General features: G+C 43.2%; 1 protein-coding gene across 6 annotated transcripts in view; it reads left to right on the top strand.

Annotated features, from left to right (window-relative positions):
- The window catches only part of CFAP221 (cilia and flagella associated protein 221), an 87,424-nt gene that overhangs the window by 1,301 nt on the left and 68,533 nt on the right, over window positions 1-17,590 (top strand). For 4 of the 6 annotated variants that reach the window (XM_045066503.1, XM_045066504.1, XM_045066505.1 and 1 more), the window contains exons 2-6: window positions 547-732; window positions 2,931-3,031; window positions 11,020-11,106; window positions 11,227-11,325; window positions 12,955-13,055. In XM_045066503.1, coding sequence (XP_044922438.1) covers window positions 594-732; window positions 2,931-3,031; window positions 11,020-11,106; window positions 11,227-11,325; window positions 12,955-13,055 — 527 coding nt within the window. In that variant the 5' untranslated portion in view covers window positions 547-593. Of the gene's footprint in view, window positions 1-546; window positions 733-2,930; window positions 3,032-11,019; window positions 11,107-11,226; window positions 11,326-12,954; window positions 13,056-17,590 lie in introns of those variants that run through there. The other 2 variants (XM_045066506.1, XM_045066507.1) reach the window with 2 other exon arrangements.

Genomic DNA, 17,590 nt, shown 5'->3' with positions numbered 1-17,590 from the left:
AACCAGGACCCTAGATCCTACGGCAGAGCTCCTAGGAATGCCTTCTGTGGTGCTGGAGGAGGTCCACCGGCCACTCCAACTTCTCATCACCCCAGAGACGGACCCTGGAAGTTGGCCCCAGGATGTCAAATGGTAAAGGGTTTCATGGTCACATGTAACTAAGAGACTGATTTGGAGAAATCTCAGAAGAAGCCTGTTTAACTATTTACTTCAAACTTTTCCGATTTGATTTATTTTTCCATTCATATACCCCTCCTAATAGCTCAAAAGCATCTCAGGACTACATTTTGGGGAAAGCTTTGAGGAGAGAGAATGAAGGACAACAGAAGGGTTTTGAGCAAAGGCATGATATTGGGTTGTGATGTGTGACACGAGATTGATGGGACATCTCTGTGTGGGAATGGAGTGGCCAGGAGAGGCAGCGAGGCAGGGAGGGCCTGGTACACACAGTCACAGAGGTACATTTGTCAAAGACTGAGAAAAAAACAACTATGTGTGTGGTTTCTCATACTGCTGTTGTTTGGTCCCCCCCACCCCCACCCCCAGGAAATGACCTTTGGCTCTAAAAAGAAGACTCGATTTTTCATGATAAAATGGCAGTGGTGAAAACCCCCAGCAGAGAACTGGGCAATGCCGAAGAACCATTTACTAATGTATCCCCCCTCCTTTTGAAAAGGCTAGTGGAGGAGCCCAAGAAAAGAAGGGAAGTACCTAATCACCTTCTAGAATCAAGTGAGTAGAAAAGAGATTTGCTTTACAATTTACATCTTACCGGAGGATCCAAAGTCCAGAAAGCACAATGGTATTTTTGGTGCTGATTTCTCTATATTGTTTAATGGGTTATATTGTTTTATGGGCTCACAATAGCCTTTATTATTAAGCTATTATGGTTCTATTTAGGTCCCTCCACTCGTGATAGATTCTTTTGATGTAAATGAGTCACCAAGTTCTATTGCTTCCTCTAACAGCTTACCTGTCTGTCCCCACTGCCTTGTTCTTCATCCTCAGCAGGATCACTGGGTTATCCTAGTGCTCTCCTCTGTATCACCTTCACACCCCGTCAGTTTCCTCTGTGCAGTCATGGCTGGCCCTGCCCCTATCTTGCTCAGATACGTTCAGGGGTTCCCTTGCATTGGGAATAGAGTTGCAATTTCCTTCACTAGGCATTTGGCCCCCTCTTCTGTGGATGCAAGCCTGCCCACCGAGCACCATCCCCGCGCTGTGCACTGCTCTTTCCCAGCTCCAACCACACAGTTACTCCTGCTTCTTTAAGACCACATGCACTTTATACCTGCTTGCCTTTTTCCATGCACATCCTTTCCCTGCCATGCACATGGAAAGCCTAGTAAAATCTTGTAGCTAGTATGTAAGAGGCTAATCATTTTGCCTACATTATTCTCACTTAATCCACACAATGTCAACGTTCAGTTTTTATCTTACTGGTGGGGAAGTTGAGGCTCAGGGAGGTCAAAGGAATTATCCATGGCAGCACAGCTGGGTGGAGAGGTGTTGTTCTGTCACGGTCGACCAATCTCCAGCTCTCTACCATCATACTAGGCCGCTCCTCACTCATCTTTCAAGGCCCATCACAGATGCTGAAATGTGGTATTTCGGTGTGGCTTTTTCGTCATCATAGAACTTACTGAGTGCAAATTGGTAGACTTGACTCTTTCTGGGCATCAACAGAAAAGTATCGGTTCTGGGTCTATTTTGCGGCCCTAGTAACGAAAGCAAAATGTTCAGCATTTAACAAGTTTACCAGAGAAGGTTCATTTCAATACTTAAAAAATGATCAAATAACCCACACTGATCACCCATCCCCCAGAAACACCATCCTGACCCCATCCCAGCCCTTTGGTTTGGCCCAAACCTGATGACAGTGTCAGGTCACCTGGTGAGGAGAAGACCACCAATCATTTCATATGCACTCCAAATGTTTATAAGAATCACAGCAGGCTAAGCAATGGGGGAGGGTGTCTCAGGCTCATGTGTGTTTGGCAATAGCCAAAGGTAAAAGGTCATTATGTGTAAGAAACTGAACAGTGCCTTCATATTGAGAGAGGCTGTTCAGTGGTTGGAATCGGACAGACCTGGGTTTGATTTTTAACTCCTGGCCATGGGCAAGTTGCTTAGTTTTGTTGAGTCTCAGCTCCTTCACCGGAACAATGGAAATAGTACCCACTGCATAGGGCTGGAACAAGGATTATGAACAAATGCCTAGTGGGTTGCCATGGGTTCTCGGTGCGTCCTCTACACGTCTCAACTCCTGCCTCATGAAGAGCTGGGGAAAGTATTCTAGACCTGGACACTTTTGTGAGATCGGCTGTTTTAACCTCGTTCTCAGAACCGAAGAGAAAAATTAAAAAGATATTCACGTTACACTAATAGCAGTTTGAGACTTTACTGTCCAGAGCAATAATGACTCAGAGCTTTACGATTATTCTATCACATTGTAATTCTATTTGGAGGAAATCCAATGATAACAGGTAAATAATCTAGTGATGAAACTAAACACTTGGAGTCTTTAAACTGTGTATTTGTTACATAATAAGTCACATAAGGGTTACGCAGAGCAGCAAAGTTAGGGTGTGTGCTATTGCAAGCTCATGTTTTGTTACGAAGACTTGTATAAAATAGGAAGAGCAGATTATTTTATTTTTTTAAAGAGCAGATTATTTTAGTGGGTAATAAACAATACATGTGAATTTGTGTTGTGATGCTGGTTATCTCCCAAATGATGTGTAAATATAGAAGGAGAAGCAGTACAGTTCATTTGGAATAGATCATTGATCTTGTATCCTCTGTCTGAAATTTCCATATGCTAAAAATACCCTAAATTAAAGAAAGTTCACATTCATAGGATCTTCATTTATCTAATATTTTCTCTTATGTCTCATCTTATGGTGTACTTACCTACATTGTTTTTATAGAGGTTTATGCGAAAGTTGTGAATAATAAGGTTATACAGGCAAAACCTGGCATATTGCATTTTGGAGGCTACGAAGTTGAAAAACACCACCAACAGATTCTGGTAGGTATTTTTTAAGTGGGGTAATTAATCATGGTAACAAAATGACACGAATGTTCTGCATTTATATAACTCATTCATTTAAAGAGCAGCATTATCTGCAGAAGCATAGGTGTGAGTTGGGCCAGAAAGTTGGGTCTAGGATGAGAATTTTTTTTTTTTAAGATTTTATTTATTTATTTGACAGACAGAGAGCACAAGTAGGCAGAGAGGCAGGCAGAGAGAGAGAGGAGGCAGGAGGCTCCCCGCTGAGCAGAGAGCCAGATGCAGGGCTCGATCCCAGGACCTCGGGATCATGACCTGAGCTGAAGGCAGAGGCTTTAACCCACTGAGCCACCCAGGCGCCCCTAGGATGAGAAATTTTAAAGCCACGCCAGTGTCCTTGGACAAGCTACTTTCCCCCTGCCAAGGGCTCCTCATAGCATTCTTTCCAAAGAGGTGTCATTGTTGACCCATTCTTAGGGGCTAGCAACTGTGCTTGCTGTCTCATGGTGATCACGTCTCACATGATTAGATTTCATCCTTACCCCAGCTCTGTGGAGGCTGTGATATTATTCTCATTATATGGATGAGGAAACCAGGATTCCAGAAGTTTCAATAGTTGGTTCAAGAACACACAGCTAGTAAAAGTGATAGAGACTGACTTTGACTTTTAAGCTGCCTTATTCCAAACCAGTGCCTTCCTCCTCCAAGCCTACACAACCAGGGAGAGGGGTATCCCTTTCCTAGGAGGCTTCAGTGAGCATTCTGTTTCACGTGCTCAGGTCCAGTGCTCATGCCTAAATCAGCCATTCTGGCCAGAGAGATTCAAGCCAGGTCTGGGTGGCAAGGGTCCGTCCTACTGAACGGTTCCAGGAGGGGCAGTTGAAAGGATGGACTACAGCCCACCACGGAAGGGTCCCCTCATTGACCTGTGGGTTCAGACTGGGTGGGCCTGGGGTGGCTCCAACATTCCTAACTCCTATGCTTAGAGGGACCTGAAATTTTTTTTTTTAAAGGGATGGGGAGGGACGGAGGGAGAGGGAGAGAGAATCTTAAGCAGATTCTACATCCAGCCCACAGCCTGTCAACCCTGAGTTCATGACCTGAGATGAAATCAAGAGTCAGACACTGACTGAGTCAGACCAACTGAGCCCCCCGGGAGCCCGGGACCTGAACATTTAAGCTCTATAACCTCACTGACTTCACTTCAGTCCCCTAAAGTCACACTGAGCAGGTGTCTCAGAACTACCCCTGCTGGGCTCTGGGTCTGAGCCAAATAACCTCTATGCCTGGTTGGAGGGGGGCAGAGGCAGCCTCCCTCCTCATGAGCCCTCTGAGACTCCAGCTTTGTATACGACACTCCACCTCTGGCTCTGTCACCAACAACCACAAAAGTCTCTACTTTTAGAGAGGGGGGGAAGCTGACAAATGCTAAAGCTGTCGGGAGGTAAAGTTAGGTTTCTATCAAGTAGTCCCCAACAGAGGATGCCATTTCCATGCATCCTAGTGCATCGAAGTGGGTAGAGAGAGAATAAACCCAGAGAGAAATCTGTTAGGTGCCAAGCGTTTCCTCTCAGAAAGAGGGTAAGGTTTTAAAACCAGTCTATTAGGCAATCTGCCAGTCAACCTACAAGCATGCACTTCTTAGAATGGAGCATCAAAGACCAAGGTTAGGAAGTGGTTTCGGAGCCTACTTTTTCTGGTGTTAGGTTTGATGTCTCCATGGTGATAGGGTAGATCTAAAATAATTATCTTTCAGAATTGTTCATTGTTTATAATGAATATAGGAATAAATAATTCACTCCCTACCCTCCAGTTCCCTCACTCCTCTTATTCCCTACCCAGTCTACCCCTACCCTAGGCAACTGCTCATCTGCTTTCTGTTGGCATAGATTTAACTATTCTGGATTGTTCATATAAATGGAATCATGTAACACGACGAAGTCTTTTGTGACGGGCTTCCTCCATTTAGTGTTGTTTCCCAGGCTCATCCACCTTGTAGCATATGTCAGTACCTCATTCCTCTTTGTGACTGAATACTATTCCATTGTACGTCTCTACCACATTTTGTTTATCCATTCATCAGCTGGTGGACGTTTAGATGTCAACTTTGAGGCTATTATGAATAACACTGTTAGGAACATTCCTGTATGTATTTTTATGTGACAGATGTTCATTTCTCTTAGATATATACCAAGGAGTAGAATTGTTGGGTTGTAGGTATATTAGTTTTTTGGGGGCTGCTATAACAAATAACCAAAAATTGAGGGTCTTAAAAAAAATAGAAATTTATTCTGGAGGACAAAGTCCAAAATCAAGGTGTATGCAGAGCTGTGCTCCCTCCAGAGGTGCTTGGGGAGAATCTGTTTGCCTATGGCAGCTTCTGGCAGGTGTTCCTTGGCTTGGGTGTATGTAACTCCACTCTTTACCTCTACCTTTATATACCTTCTCTGGCTCTGTGACTTCTCCTCTTTTAAAAGGATACATCATTGGACTAAGGCCTACCTGGATAATTCAGGAAGATCTCATCTCAAGGTCCTTAACTTAATAACATCTGCAAAGATCATTTTCCCAAATAAGGTCACATCCACAGGGGCTAAGTTTTAGGATGTGAACATACATTCTTGAGGCCACCATTCAACTCACTGTTTGTTTGTTTTTTTAAGGTGATAGAAGCTTATTGAATGCACCACAAGGGAGTGGCAGGCAGGACAGCAGAGGAGAAACCATCTGCTCAATTCACTATTTTATTTGTATTTTTTTATTTGCATGCTTTGTTTGCATTTCCCTAATAAGTAACAATATGGGGGGGGGCTTATGGAAACTTCCAGCTGGCTTAGTCAGTAGAGCATGGTACTCTTGATCTCTGGGTTCTAGGTTTGAGTCCCACATTGGGTGTAGAGATTACTTAAAAATATTTTAAAAAACAAAGAAAGGAAAAGCTTGTGGGAGAAGAAGCCACTTGAAATAGCCCCAAGGAAAGAGAAGTGGGAAGAAGGTATTCAGGGCATAAAGGAAGACATTGAGAGAGGTCCAGGGTGTATGCTCCTTATTTGGACACTAGTGTACAATCTAGTTTACCTGGATTGTAGGGTTTGGGGAGGGAGATAAAAGCTTCATTCTGTTGAAGAACAGAGACCATCTCTTTGATACAGCACAATGCCTAACACATAAAAGTTACTCAGTAAACACTTATGAATGACATTGAGTTCACGTCATTGGAAGAGAATGACTTGGTGAAGACTCACACACTCCCAAGTAAATACAGTGTAAAGTCTATATAATCATACTGCTTCTTTCAGACATGAAAACAAACAGGCACAGATAAAAGTACAAAATGATTTCATCTTAATAACATTCTGGGAGATCTTGGGAGGGTCAGCCTCCTGTTTCCACTAGCAAAGTTAAGCGGAAGCCTAAGGCAATTACCTTGAGATTCTTGCCAAAGAAAGGGGAAAATCCAGCTCTGCTTTTATCTTGGTTTTGCTACAGGAAACTGCAAATTGCCCAAGAATGGAATGATTGAATGTGGGTTTACAAACCACAATAAATTGTTCATTAACATTCGAGATTGATCTAGATCGGGTTAAAGGATTTAAAGCATTTTACTTGGATTCATAGTGAGATCAATGCTTTGACTTACTTTAAAATTTGAAAGAATGGTTCCCAGTTTTCTCAAAACAAAGACCTCTTAAATTCTTTTTTCCTCGCAGAAAGATTTTGTTTGTCTGGAAAACTATATTTATTAAGTAAATAATTAGGTTTCTCACGAGACAACCAGTGTTGATGTTGCCAACCTAAAACAAAATTGTTAGAAATTAACAGTTCCTTTAGGCTTTCTGAAATAATGGCATTAGTTTTCAATTCCCTGTTGCAACTTTTAACACTACTCCCCACCATATAGCCAAATATTACATCTTTTATTATAATGAATGGGATCTATGTTGTTTGATTCTTTAAAAAAAAATTTTTTTTTTGATATATCTATCCATTTTAGAGAGAGAGAGAGAGAGTCCACGTGCACAAGCCAGTTATGGGGAGAGGCAGAAGGAGAGGGTAGAGAGAGCCCCCAAGCAGACTCCTTGCTGAGTGGGGAGCCAGATCCATTGCTTGATCCCAGGACCCCAAAATCATAACCTGATCCAAAATCAAGAGTCAGAGGCTTAACCAACTGAGCCACCCAGGTGCCCCTTTAATTTATTTTTATTTTTATTTTTATTTATTTATTCTGAGAGAGAGAGTGGCACAAGAGAGGGGTAAATGGTAAGGAAAAGGCATAGGGAGAGCAAGAATCTTAAGCAGGCTCCATGCCCAGTATGGAGCCCAACACCAGGCTCTCAATCTCACAACCCTGAGGTCATGACCTTAGCTAAAATCAAGAGTCAGAGGCTTAACCCACTGAGCCACTCAGGCACTCCCCTATGTTGTTTAATTCTTTAAGAAATGAATTCAGGGGGGCTCCTGGGTGGCTCAGTGGGTTAGAGCCTCTGCCTTCGGCTCAGGTCATGATCCCAGCGTTCTGGGATCGAGCCCCACATCAGGCTCTCTGCTCAGCAGGGAGCCTGCTTCCCCCTCTCTCTCTGCCTGCCTCTGCCTACTTGTGATCTCTATCAAATAAATAAATAAAATCTTAAAAAAAAAAAAAAAAAGAAAGAAATGAATTCAGGGGCACCTGGATGGCTCAGTGGGTTAAGCATCTGCCTTTGGCTCAGGTAATGATCCTAGGGTCCTGGAATTGAACCCTGCATAGGGCTCCCTGCTCTGCTGGGAGCCTGCTACTTCCTCTTCCACTCCTCTTGCCTGTTTTCCCTCTCTCACTGTGTCTCTCTCTGTCAAATTTTTAAAAAAGAAAGAAAGAAAGAAAGAAATGAATTCAGTATTTTCTAATTGGTAATTTTTTATTCATTTGACAATGTAGATATTACCTACTGAATTCCAGTGCTTATCCTTCACATACAAATGAGTGGCGGGCATATTTGAATTTGTTCTGTCACACGCGGTTGGAGGAAGCGACAGGTTTATTTTATTTTATTTTATTATTTTATTATTTTATTTTATTATTACACACTAGGATGTGCCCCAGCCCTCACCCACAGGTGCTGGTTGTATTTTTCAGTCTCAGGAGAGCCAGCGCCTGTCTCCTCCCTTGGGACCATTCAGGGATAGTGGAACACCTGAGCCCACTCAGCGACTTTGAGCACAGACCTCTAGTCTCCAGCCCGTGACACTGCTTGTTGCAAATTGACCTAAACCCACGGAGTGATTAGATATTAGGTAGATATTGAGAACCTGACCCTGATGGGAGGTGGGAGCCAAAGGTCCCCTCCCAGCAGCCTTGCAACCAGTTGTATCTGCGGCTATGAAACAGGTGCGGCTATGAAACAGGTCCGAGAAGAAATTCTGCCATGCATATGACACTCACTAGCAAGCAGGCAAAAACGAATGACCATACTTGACATCTCCAGGAAGGCCCAACCATATCTCCTTGCAAGGAAGCTTTGCTGGCAGCAGATCTAGTAGGTCCACTGATAGGATTAGCCTACCTTCCAACCAGATGACAGGATTTTTTTGTGCTGTGCAAAACACAAGACCCGAGGGAGTCCTGGGTTTTTGAAGGTCATGCTAAAGGATCCTGGGTTTTGGGCTCACTGGATTCCCAGATCCCTTTTGTTTAAGAGCAGGAATGCCTGTATGAAAGTTCTGGTAAATACACTTATCCTGATATTGTAGACCCTCTAGTGCCAGTTCAGGTGAGAAGGATTGAAATGGCCTGAGTCACAACCTCTGGAGTATGGATTCTGGATTAGGCTCCCACATTGTCTACTAAGCACTCCTGGAGTGCAGATTACTGATTTCTTCTAAGGTTTACCACCCTTGGGATGCATATTAAAAGCAGTCCCTACACCCTTGTTTGTTGCCCTGTCCTTACTGGATTTAAAAAAAAAATTTTTTTTTTAAGTGACAGCCAATATAACTGCTTCTGTTCCCAGTTCTTCCTGGACTCTCCACTCAAGGCTTCCAATACCAGGGTCTCCCCTGATGACAAGCATGGGGACAGAATTCTTTGTCAAGGCTTCCAGGCCCTGGGGCTCTATGGCTACCTACCCATCCCCAGGCAGGTCCCACCACCCCAGGATTCTGGGTGTGATGGGCACAGGCCCCAGGCATCTTGGGTCCCAGCATACCTATCCTCCCTCCCCCCATCTCTCTTGGAAGGACCATCTTGTCCATGGAGCCCCAGGAGCCCACACCTTCACCAAGACTGCCCCTGTGCAGGGCCCTTTGGAGGTCCAGAACAGCCTGGAGAATTTTTTTTTTTAAGGTTAATAGCATATTGAAAAAAAAGAAGAGATATGTCAAAACAGGGCATAAAATAGGGTCACTTTAGGAATGTTCACAGGTGACAAATAAGAGTTTTTAACAAATCCAAACACCACTGTAACCTCATCAGGAAGTAATGTCTGAATTTTAATTTAGGGCTTCAGTGACCATGAGGCCTTGGGCAATGAGCCCCATATCAGGCCCAGCCTCTGGCCTGGACTTTGGAAACAAAGGCCTCTTAACTGTCCCCTGGCCCAGGTGAAGACCCAATCCCCAGATCCCAAGGTTCTTGGTCCCATCTCAAGCAGAGGGGGAAAACACTCCTATTTAGAGACCCAGTTATTTTATAAAGCAAGTTGTCCTGCCTCACAGCGGGGGCCTTCTCTGGTCACCATCGGAGAACTCCTGACTTTCCTGACTTCCCACTTCTTTTCCATTTGCCCCAGGCATGGATTGGAGGCTGCCTTAGCCACTCTCTTTTTCCTGATTTTTTTTTTTTTAAGATTTTATTTATTTATCAGAGGGGGGGGGGAGAGAGCGAGCACAGGCAGACAGAATGGCAGGCAGAAGCAGAGGGAGAAGCAGGCTGCCTGCTGAGCAAGGAGCCTGATGCGGGACTCGATCCCAGGACGCTGGGATCATGACCTGAGCCGAAGGCAGCTGCTTAACCAACTGAGCCACCCAGGCATCCCTGATTTTTTGACCACCATAGTGTCGCCGGGCCCCCAGGATCAGTGGCATGTAATTTGAAGTAGTTGTGGGAGGTGGTGGGTGGCTGACTTTCTAGCTGGATCAGAGGATGAAATGGAGTTGTGAAAATTCATAAGTGATAGGAAACCTGGTTCGTGATGGAGTCGGGAGGCTGTCACACCCCGCTATTCCTCTGTGACTGCAGACCCCGTAGGAAGAGATGTACCTTGCAAGTCCGTACTTTAGGTACCACTTCACTGACTCCAGCAAGAGGAAGGAAGATTTTCCTTCTCCCCTAGCAACAGCCCAGCCAGTGAGAAACAGTCACAATCAACCAGTGAAAAGTCCCTACACTTCAAATTCCCAGTTTACTCCAATGGACTTTTGTTTATAAATAGTCCTCACCCCCTTCCCTCTTGCATCTCCCTTGGTCTGGGACTTGTCTATGGTTTTGCAGCAGCCTTCTTGTCCTAGTTTGCAAATCTCTGTTATTCTACATAAACCCACTTTTTGCTGGCAGAGTAACTGGTGTTTTTTTTGTTTTGTTTTGTTTTTGAGGTTAACAGAGCTCAACAAAAAGGCACACGTGGTAACTGGTCAGAATTAGGAATGAGAGGTGTATAGAGGAGTTTACTGTCTGGGGGCTACAGGTTCTAGTAAAGTCCCTAATCTGGGCAGAAGGCACTTTGGTAAGCTTTATTATCCTTTATTGGGTGTTGTTTTCAGGGTACTTGGCTAGCTCAGTTGGTAGGCCATGTGACTCTTGATCCCAGGGTTGTGAGTTCAAGCCCCACATTTGGTGAGGAACCTACTTCAAAAAAAATTGTAAGTGGTGCTGTGTTTGTTTTACTATTCTTTAAATGGTGTATGATGCTTTCAAATCTTCTAAAAAGTGAAACAGTAAATTTTGTTTCCTCAAATTCCTTTAGGAACAAGATGATGAGATATGCAGCTAGCTAAAACAATGTTTTCCCTAAGCACTTCTCTTTCTCTCACAGCATCTGGTCAATATTTCCAATGAAGACGTACATGTGCATATTTTACCCCCTCAAACCAAATACTTTCAGATCAAGTATGTGAAAACGGTAAGCACGGCCTGTTGCCTGTTCTCCATGGGGCTCTCTTTGGACTGTGACTTTCCGTGTGGCGGGTCCGCTTGGGACGCATGTGTAGTATGCCGCCACCACAGCCCGCTTATCTTCTAGGAACACCGACTCGTTCCTGGCTTGTCCCTCACTGTCACTGTTACGTTTTCTCCAGATGAGTGGCGATACTATTATGATTGCATTCGGGTTCACTGTAAGGTAAGTTTTCTTAAGATTGTTTTTTTGGAGGGTAAGGGACAGATGATGTCAAAACTTATACTCTGAGGGAAGAACAGAGGGAAATGGAGCAATAAGTGTGGTTTCTCACCCAGTGCGTGTGTTCCTTGGGCAGCCAGTGTGAGTAGCATGAAGGGTCCTTGTCCAGTGACTTGGGTTCTGGGTGCAAGAGCAAGAACCAAGAACCAGGGAAGAGCCATAAGACATCATTTGCTTCAGGTTTCCAGCCTGCCCTGACCTGGAAACTCTATCATGAAGCTGTAGGAGTTGAATTAAAATTAAAAAAAAAAAAAAAAACCTTTGTCAAATAGCTTAAACAAAGTCCTTGAAGTACTAGGCTTCCAAATGATCAGGATCCCCGAATTGTGATTACGAACCCCAGGGACTAGATGGTGTTGTGTGTTGGAATGTCCTCAGAGGCAGCCCCGTGGCCAGCAGGGAGATAGGAGCCTGGTAGACTGACCCCAGATGGCTGGGCTGTGTGGGTCCCTGTGAGCCTTTTCAAGGTCACCAAATTCATCCTGTGGCCTCCAGCCAAGGCCAGCTCCATGTGCTGTCAATCCATCTCTTCTAGCGGCCCCCCAATATGTCCCTTTGCTCCCCTAGGTCCAGTTCTTGCAAGTTGAGAAGGCTTAAGGGGAACTAAAAGTACACCTTAGTAACCCATGAGTTCCAATCTTTAAAAAGAAAATTAAAAAGCTAAACTGAAAACAAAGGTAGGGTATGGCTTTCAGCAGGAGCACCTGCACCAAGAAGATGAGTCTCGAGGACAGGCATGGTACAGAGGGCCAGGGCCCATCTCCTGCTACTCAGGGATAAGGCTAATATAATACTCTGCACGGATGTAATGCTCTTATCTCTTTCAGGCCATCATCTGCCTTAATTCTTAAAAATACCTTTATTTTGTTTTTAAAATTGTTTAATCTTTAGTTTTTTTAAAAAAGATTTATTTATTCATTTGAGAGAGAGAGAGCATGAGCAAGGGGAGGGGAAGAGGGAGAGGAAAAAGAGGGCTCCCCGCTGAGCAGGGTGCCTGATGCAGGACTGTATCTCAGGACCCTGGGATCATGACCTGAGCTAAAAGCAGATGCTTAACTGGCTGAACCACCCAGGCATGCCTTAAAAATACCTTTAAAATAAAGGCAGAAGTATTCCCATTTTGCAAAGGAAGAAACAAGGCTTGGAGAGGTTTTGTTTGAGGTCAAACATGAAGCGGGATGGCCAGCAACCCTCTGGGCCCGATGTCAGTTCATGGTTTATGGTTCATTGCTCTCTGTTTCTTTTGGGCTCCTACAAACTAGGTTTGCTTATAATTTTCTCAAATAGAAGTAGGTAGATTACTGTCTTGGTATCTATAGGAAGACATTGTTATCTTTAGCTTTACTGGATAATAGTGAATATCACTTCAAGGAAATGTACTTAAAAATTTCCTACAATTTGTTTATAGTTGGGAAAGCTCAATATTTCTGGTGTTATATGTAAGCATTCAGGTTTCTTAAGGAAATGTTTTTTAGTGATAGCAAGCAACGTAAGAAAGTACCTACAAGTTCATTTTTGAAAATTTGAGCCTTCAGTATGGTAAACTTGACTTTTTCCCTCCATTAATTTTAGGGAGATGACACTTTGCTTATTCCCATCCATGCCTATCCTGTCATGAACACATTGGACTTTCCCTCATTTATAAATCTATCCAACGTTTTCCTTGGTGAAAGGTGAGTTACCAAGATGAACTACCAAAATGTTATAGGTCATGAAAAGTTAAGGTATATGCGCATAGAAACTTAGATTTGTATTTTTCCTAATGGCAGGTTATGCTTGTAGCTGAGTTAGACTGGACTTATAGTTGGAAAGGCAAAACAAGGGGCCCCTGGATGGCTCAGTAGGTTAAGCATCCGCCTTGGGTTTGGGTCATGATCCTGGGGTCCTGGGTTGAGCCCTGCATCAGGCTTCCTGCTCAGTGGGGTGTCTGCTTCTCCCTCTCCCTCTACTGCTCCCCCTGCTCAAGCTCTCTCTTTCAGATATATATATATATATATATAAAATATTTTAAGATGAGTGCCTACCTGGGAGAATTGTCCTGAGGATTTAAATAGGTTAAAGTAGAATTTAACAATAATTGAATTTAACAACAATAGTTAACAATATTTGAATGTTTGATTTATGCAATATTTGAACATTTTAATACTTAATAATAGTAAGAAGAGTGCTTTGCATGTAGCTACTGATTTAAATTAGCTATCAGCCTTCATCATCATCACCAAAGAGATTTTGACCTAAGTAATGTACAAGAGATCCAGACAGGTTGACTCACACATTAGCAAAGGTAGACAATGTATAGAGAAATTATGATGAGAAGCTCGGAATGGAAAGGCTGGTGGCCAAGTTGAAGGTGGGCTTCCAACACTGAGTGAAGGGGTAAGAGCTGAGGGGCAGTTGTGAAGCTCCAGAAGAGCGGGTCAGGACCTGTGCCTCTGCTGGGGAGAGTGGCCCACTGGCAGGTCTGCAGCAGGGCAGGGAGGAGGGGCCCTTTTCTCTTGGCCTTTATATGTTAAAAAAAAAAAAAAAACAATGTTACTGAGATATAATTCACATATGATAAAATTCACTAATTTAAAACATGAAGTCTGATCATTTCTAGTACAGGCAGCCATCACCACAATCAGTTCTTGAACATTTTTTTCATTACCCCAAAAGGAAACCCATTACCCATCTCTCATTTCTCCTTCAAACTTCTAGTCTCAAGCAAACTCCACTTTACTTTCTGTCTCTATAAATTTGCCTATTCTGGACATTCATATACATGGGAGCATACATTAGGAGGTCTTTTGTGACTGACTTCTTTCAATTAGCATAAGGTTTTCCTGGTATCGGTATTTCGTTCCTTTTTATTGCCATTTAATATTCCATTATGTACACATACCACATTTATTTATCCATCAGTTGATGGATATCAAGTTGTTTCCACGTTTTAAAAAAAATATTTTATTTAATTATTTATTTGACAGAGAGAGAAAGAGCAAGCAAGAGAGGACACACAAGCAGAGGAAGTGGGAGAGGGAGAATCAGGCTTCCCACTGAGCAGGGAGCCTGATGCAGGGCTCAACCCAGGACCCTGGGATCATGACACGAGCCGAAGGTAGCCGAAGGTAGATGCTTAACGACTAAGCCACCCGGGTACCCCAGTTGTTTCCACTTTTTGGCTACTTTGAATAATACTGCTATGAACATTTGTGTGTATGTTTTTATTTGGGTATATACGTGGTTATTTCTGTTGGGTATATACTGAGGAGTGGAATCGCTTGGTTATGTGGGAACTCTATGTGTAATATTTTGGGGAACTGCCAGAATTCTTTCTAAAAGGACTGCACCATTTTTAATTTCTACCAGCAGTGTGTGAGTTCCAGTAGCACTTATATTTGTGAATGTCAGAGGAGAGCAACTCTACCTACAGCTAAAGAGAAATTCCTGTATATTATGGAGAAGGACAAAGGTTATGGGAAAACACAAATCTAACAGAGGTAGCTTCAGAGAATGTGTTTTCTCTTTGCATGTAGAATCTATTCAGACAAAATTGCCAGAAGTTACGAGATCTACATTTAATACCACCGAGTCTGCTTTCTTACTATGAGGTTGCTTCTGGGGAGAAGCAACTGCGATCTGGATAGGGCCTCTCTGAGGACTGGATAGCCTTTCCCACAAGATCATGAAGTGTACTTGTATATATTCATCAACCACATTTGCAACTGGCTGGATTTGATGGTTGTAAATTTTCCTTGCTGAAATAAAACTCTATGTGGACATTTGCCTCTAAACAACCATGGCAGCTTAAGATCTGGTAAAATGTATTTTGACAGCTTCTGTAAATAACAAAAAATTTGCATTCTGGTCTCTGTCCAACATCTCTAAACCAAACACTTTGGGGTGCAGAGGACTTTTAGTTCTCTTTCCCTTTTGGGAGTTGAAACTCTGCTTTATAACTAGTCTAACCACCATGGCTGATTAAATTTCATAACCACTTTATATTTTACGGAGTATTATAGACAAAATACAATTTTCCCCTGGGGTATTTGGGTGGCTCAGTTGGTTAAGCATCTCCTTTCAGCTCAGGTCATGATCTCAAGGTCGTGGGATTGAGCCCCACAACCGACTCTCTGTTCAGCAAAAAGCCTGCTTCTCCCTCTCCCTCTGCCCCTCTGCTCATGCTTTCTCTCTTTCTCTCAAATAAATAATTAGTCTTTTAAAAAGTGCAATATTCCCCTTCCTATAGATGCAAGTAACTAAGAACATGCTTTTATTAGGTGCTGAAATTTAATATCTTTCCATTCCTGTGGTTCTAAAAAGATTCACATAGATTCATCAAGCTCTGTAGTTTCTCTAGCAGTGTCTACCTGGTACCCAATAACCGGTCAAAATCTGTAACAAACCCAGTCAGTTGACCAGTTCTCTGCATGCGGCATCAACATGTCTTCCTTGCACCAAGATGACTGTTGTCCAGTTGGTTAGTGTGCTCTAGACAAGCTTACATGAAAGTCACCTGGGCCCTTTCCTGGACTCCCTGTCACTTCCCCATTTTCCACTCTGGACCTGGTTGGTCCCATGGGCAAGCCAGTCATGTTGCTCCAAAGCAAGTGGAACGAAGAGTCCATCTCGGGGCTGCAGATGCTGTGTAGACCACAGGGTCACATTAACAACGCCAGCAGAGCAGGTCCCTGGCTATACCATCCCAAACCCGGGCTGGAACTTTTACATCATTAAGTTTAAGAATTTACCAAAGGATGCTTTTCTTTAGGCAGTGAACCTCATGGCTCATTTCAGAAAGTGTGGGAATACCCAAGGTCATAATAGGATGTCCAAATGAGACCTAGTTCTCTCACTGCCCTCTGGTTGAAAGCACATGGGCCACAGGAGAATGTGAGTAGCACTGGGAGGGAAAGATCAACAGTGAGGGTGACTGGCATAGACAGCAACCGGGTCCTGTTTCGAATAGTGCGAGTAAAGAGCCTCTGCTTGAAGGGCCCACAAACCAGCTGTAACTGGGTTAGAATGAAGGGGTCAGAATGACTGCAACACAACATTGATCTTCAGAAGGATATTTTTGAAGCCCTCCCTACTCAAAGAGAATAAATTCCCATTTTTCAGTTCATCCGGGGAAACACTGTCCTTATGCTAGGGACTCTTTTTTTTTTATGTCCCAGAGTCAAAGTTGACACAAAGGAGCAGCAACTTTTTTTTTTTTTTTAAAGATTCCATTTGTTTATTTGACAGAGAGAGACAGAGAGGTCACAAGTAGGAGAGAGGCAGGCAGAGAGAGAGGGAGAAGCAGGCTCCCCGCCAAGGAGAGAGCCCGATGTGGGGCTTGATCCCAGGACCCTGGGATCATGACCTGGGCCGAAGGCAGAGGCCCAACCCACTGAGCCACCCAGGCGCCCCAGGAGCAGTGACTTTTTATGGAAATATTCTGACAAGGGTGACTTGAACTCATCAACACACCTGTGCTTTATTTCAGCCCCTACTTTGAGTTTATCGAGCAGCCGTGAACTTGTATTTCAAAATTGATATTCAGAGGAAAAAAGGCACTTGATAACAGCCTGAACTTTTACTATATAAAAAATTCTATCATATTTTATAGTTAAAATTGCTTTGATTTAATACCCCTTTGCTGACCTAATATCTTATGCCAGTTTCTTTTTGTGAATTTTAACAGGAAATGAAAACCATCCCATTCCTAAACCTTAGGGATCTATATCAATAGTGGAAGGGCATAACTGCTTCCCCCTTTCATTCAGCAGAAGTGGGTGCCCACTTGAGACAGTCACCAAAGGAAACTTTTAATGGAAAGGCTACACTTTTTTTTTTTTAACAAAATGTTGAGTTTTAGACTTTTGACTCCTAGGGAAAGTGATGGAAAGGCTAGAAAACTGAAAATGTGGGAAGCAGTATTGAACTTATTAAGGCCTGGTTTGAATATTGTAATACTCTGCTTTTCTCCCTTAGATTTTGTACAAATTTGATTTGGAAAATTGCTTGATTGGTTTACATGGGTCTAAGGGACAGAGTGGCACCAATGTTTGGCCAGCACCTAGAACAAATGAATGCGTGCATAGGGGTAGTAACGAAAGCTGGGTTATTTCTGTTGCTTAGGTTCCTGTAGGCATTGAATACATTCTTGGAATGATTCCTTAAACTCCATAGCATATACATTTTGTGACTTATATGAAACTACCAAGCTGCTATCGTGAACTAAGCA

This window comes from Mustela putorius, unplaced genomic scaffold (assembly GCF_011764305.1).
Source record: "Mustela putorius furo isolate JIRA1106 unplaced genomic scaffold, ASM1176430v1.1 tig00003867_pilon_pilon_pilon, whole genome shotgun sequence".
Lineage (NCBI taxonomy): Eukaryota > Metazoa > Chordata > Mammalia > Carnivora > Mustelidae > Mustela > Mustela putorius.
The sequence above is the reverse complement of the archived record's forward strand: the minus strand, read 5'-3'. Positions and strand labels throughout refer to the sequence as shown.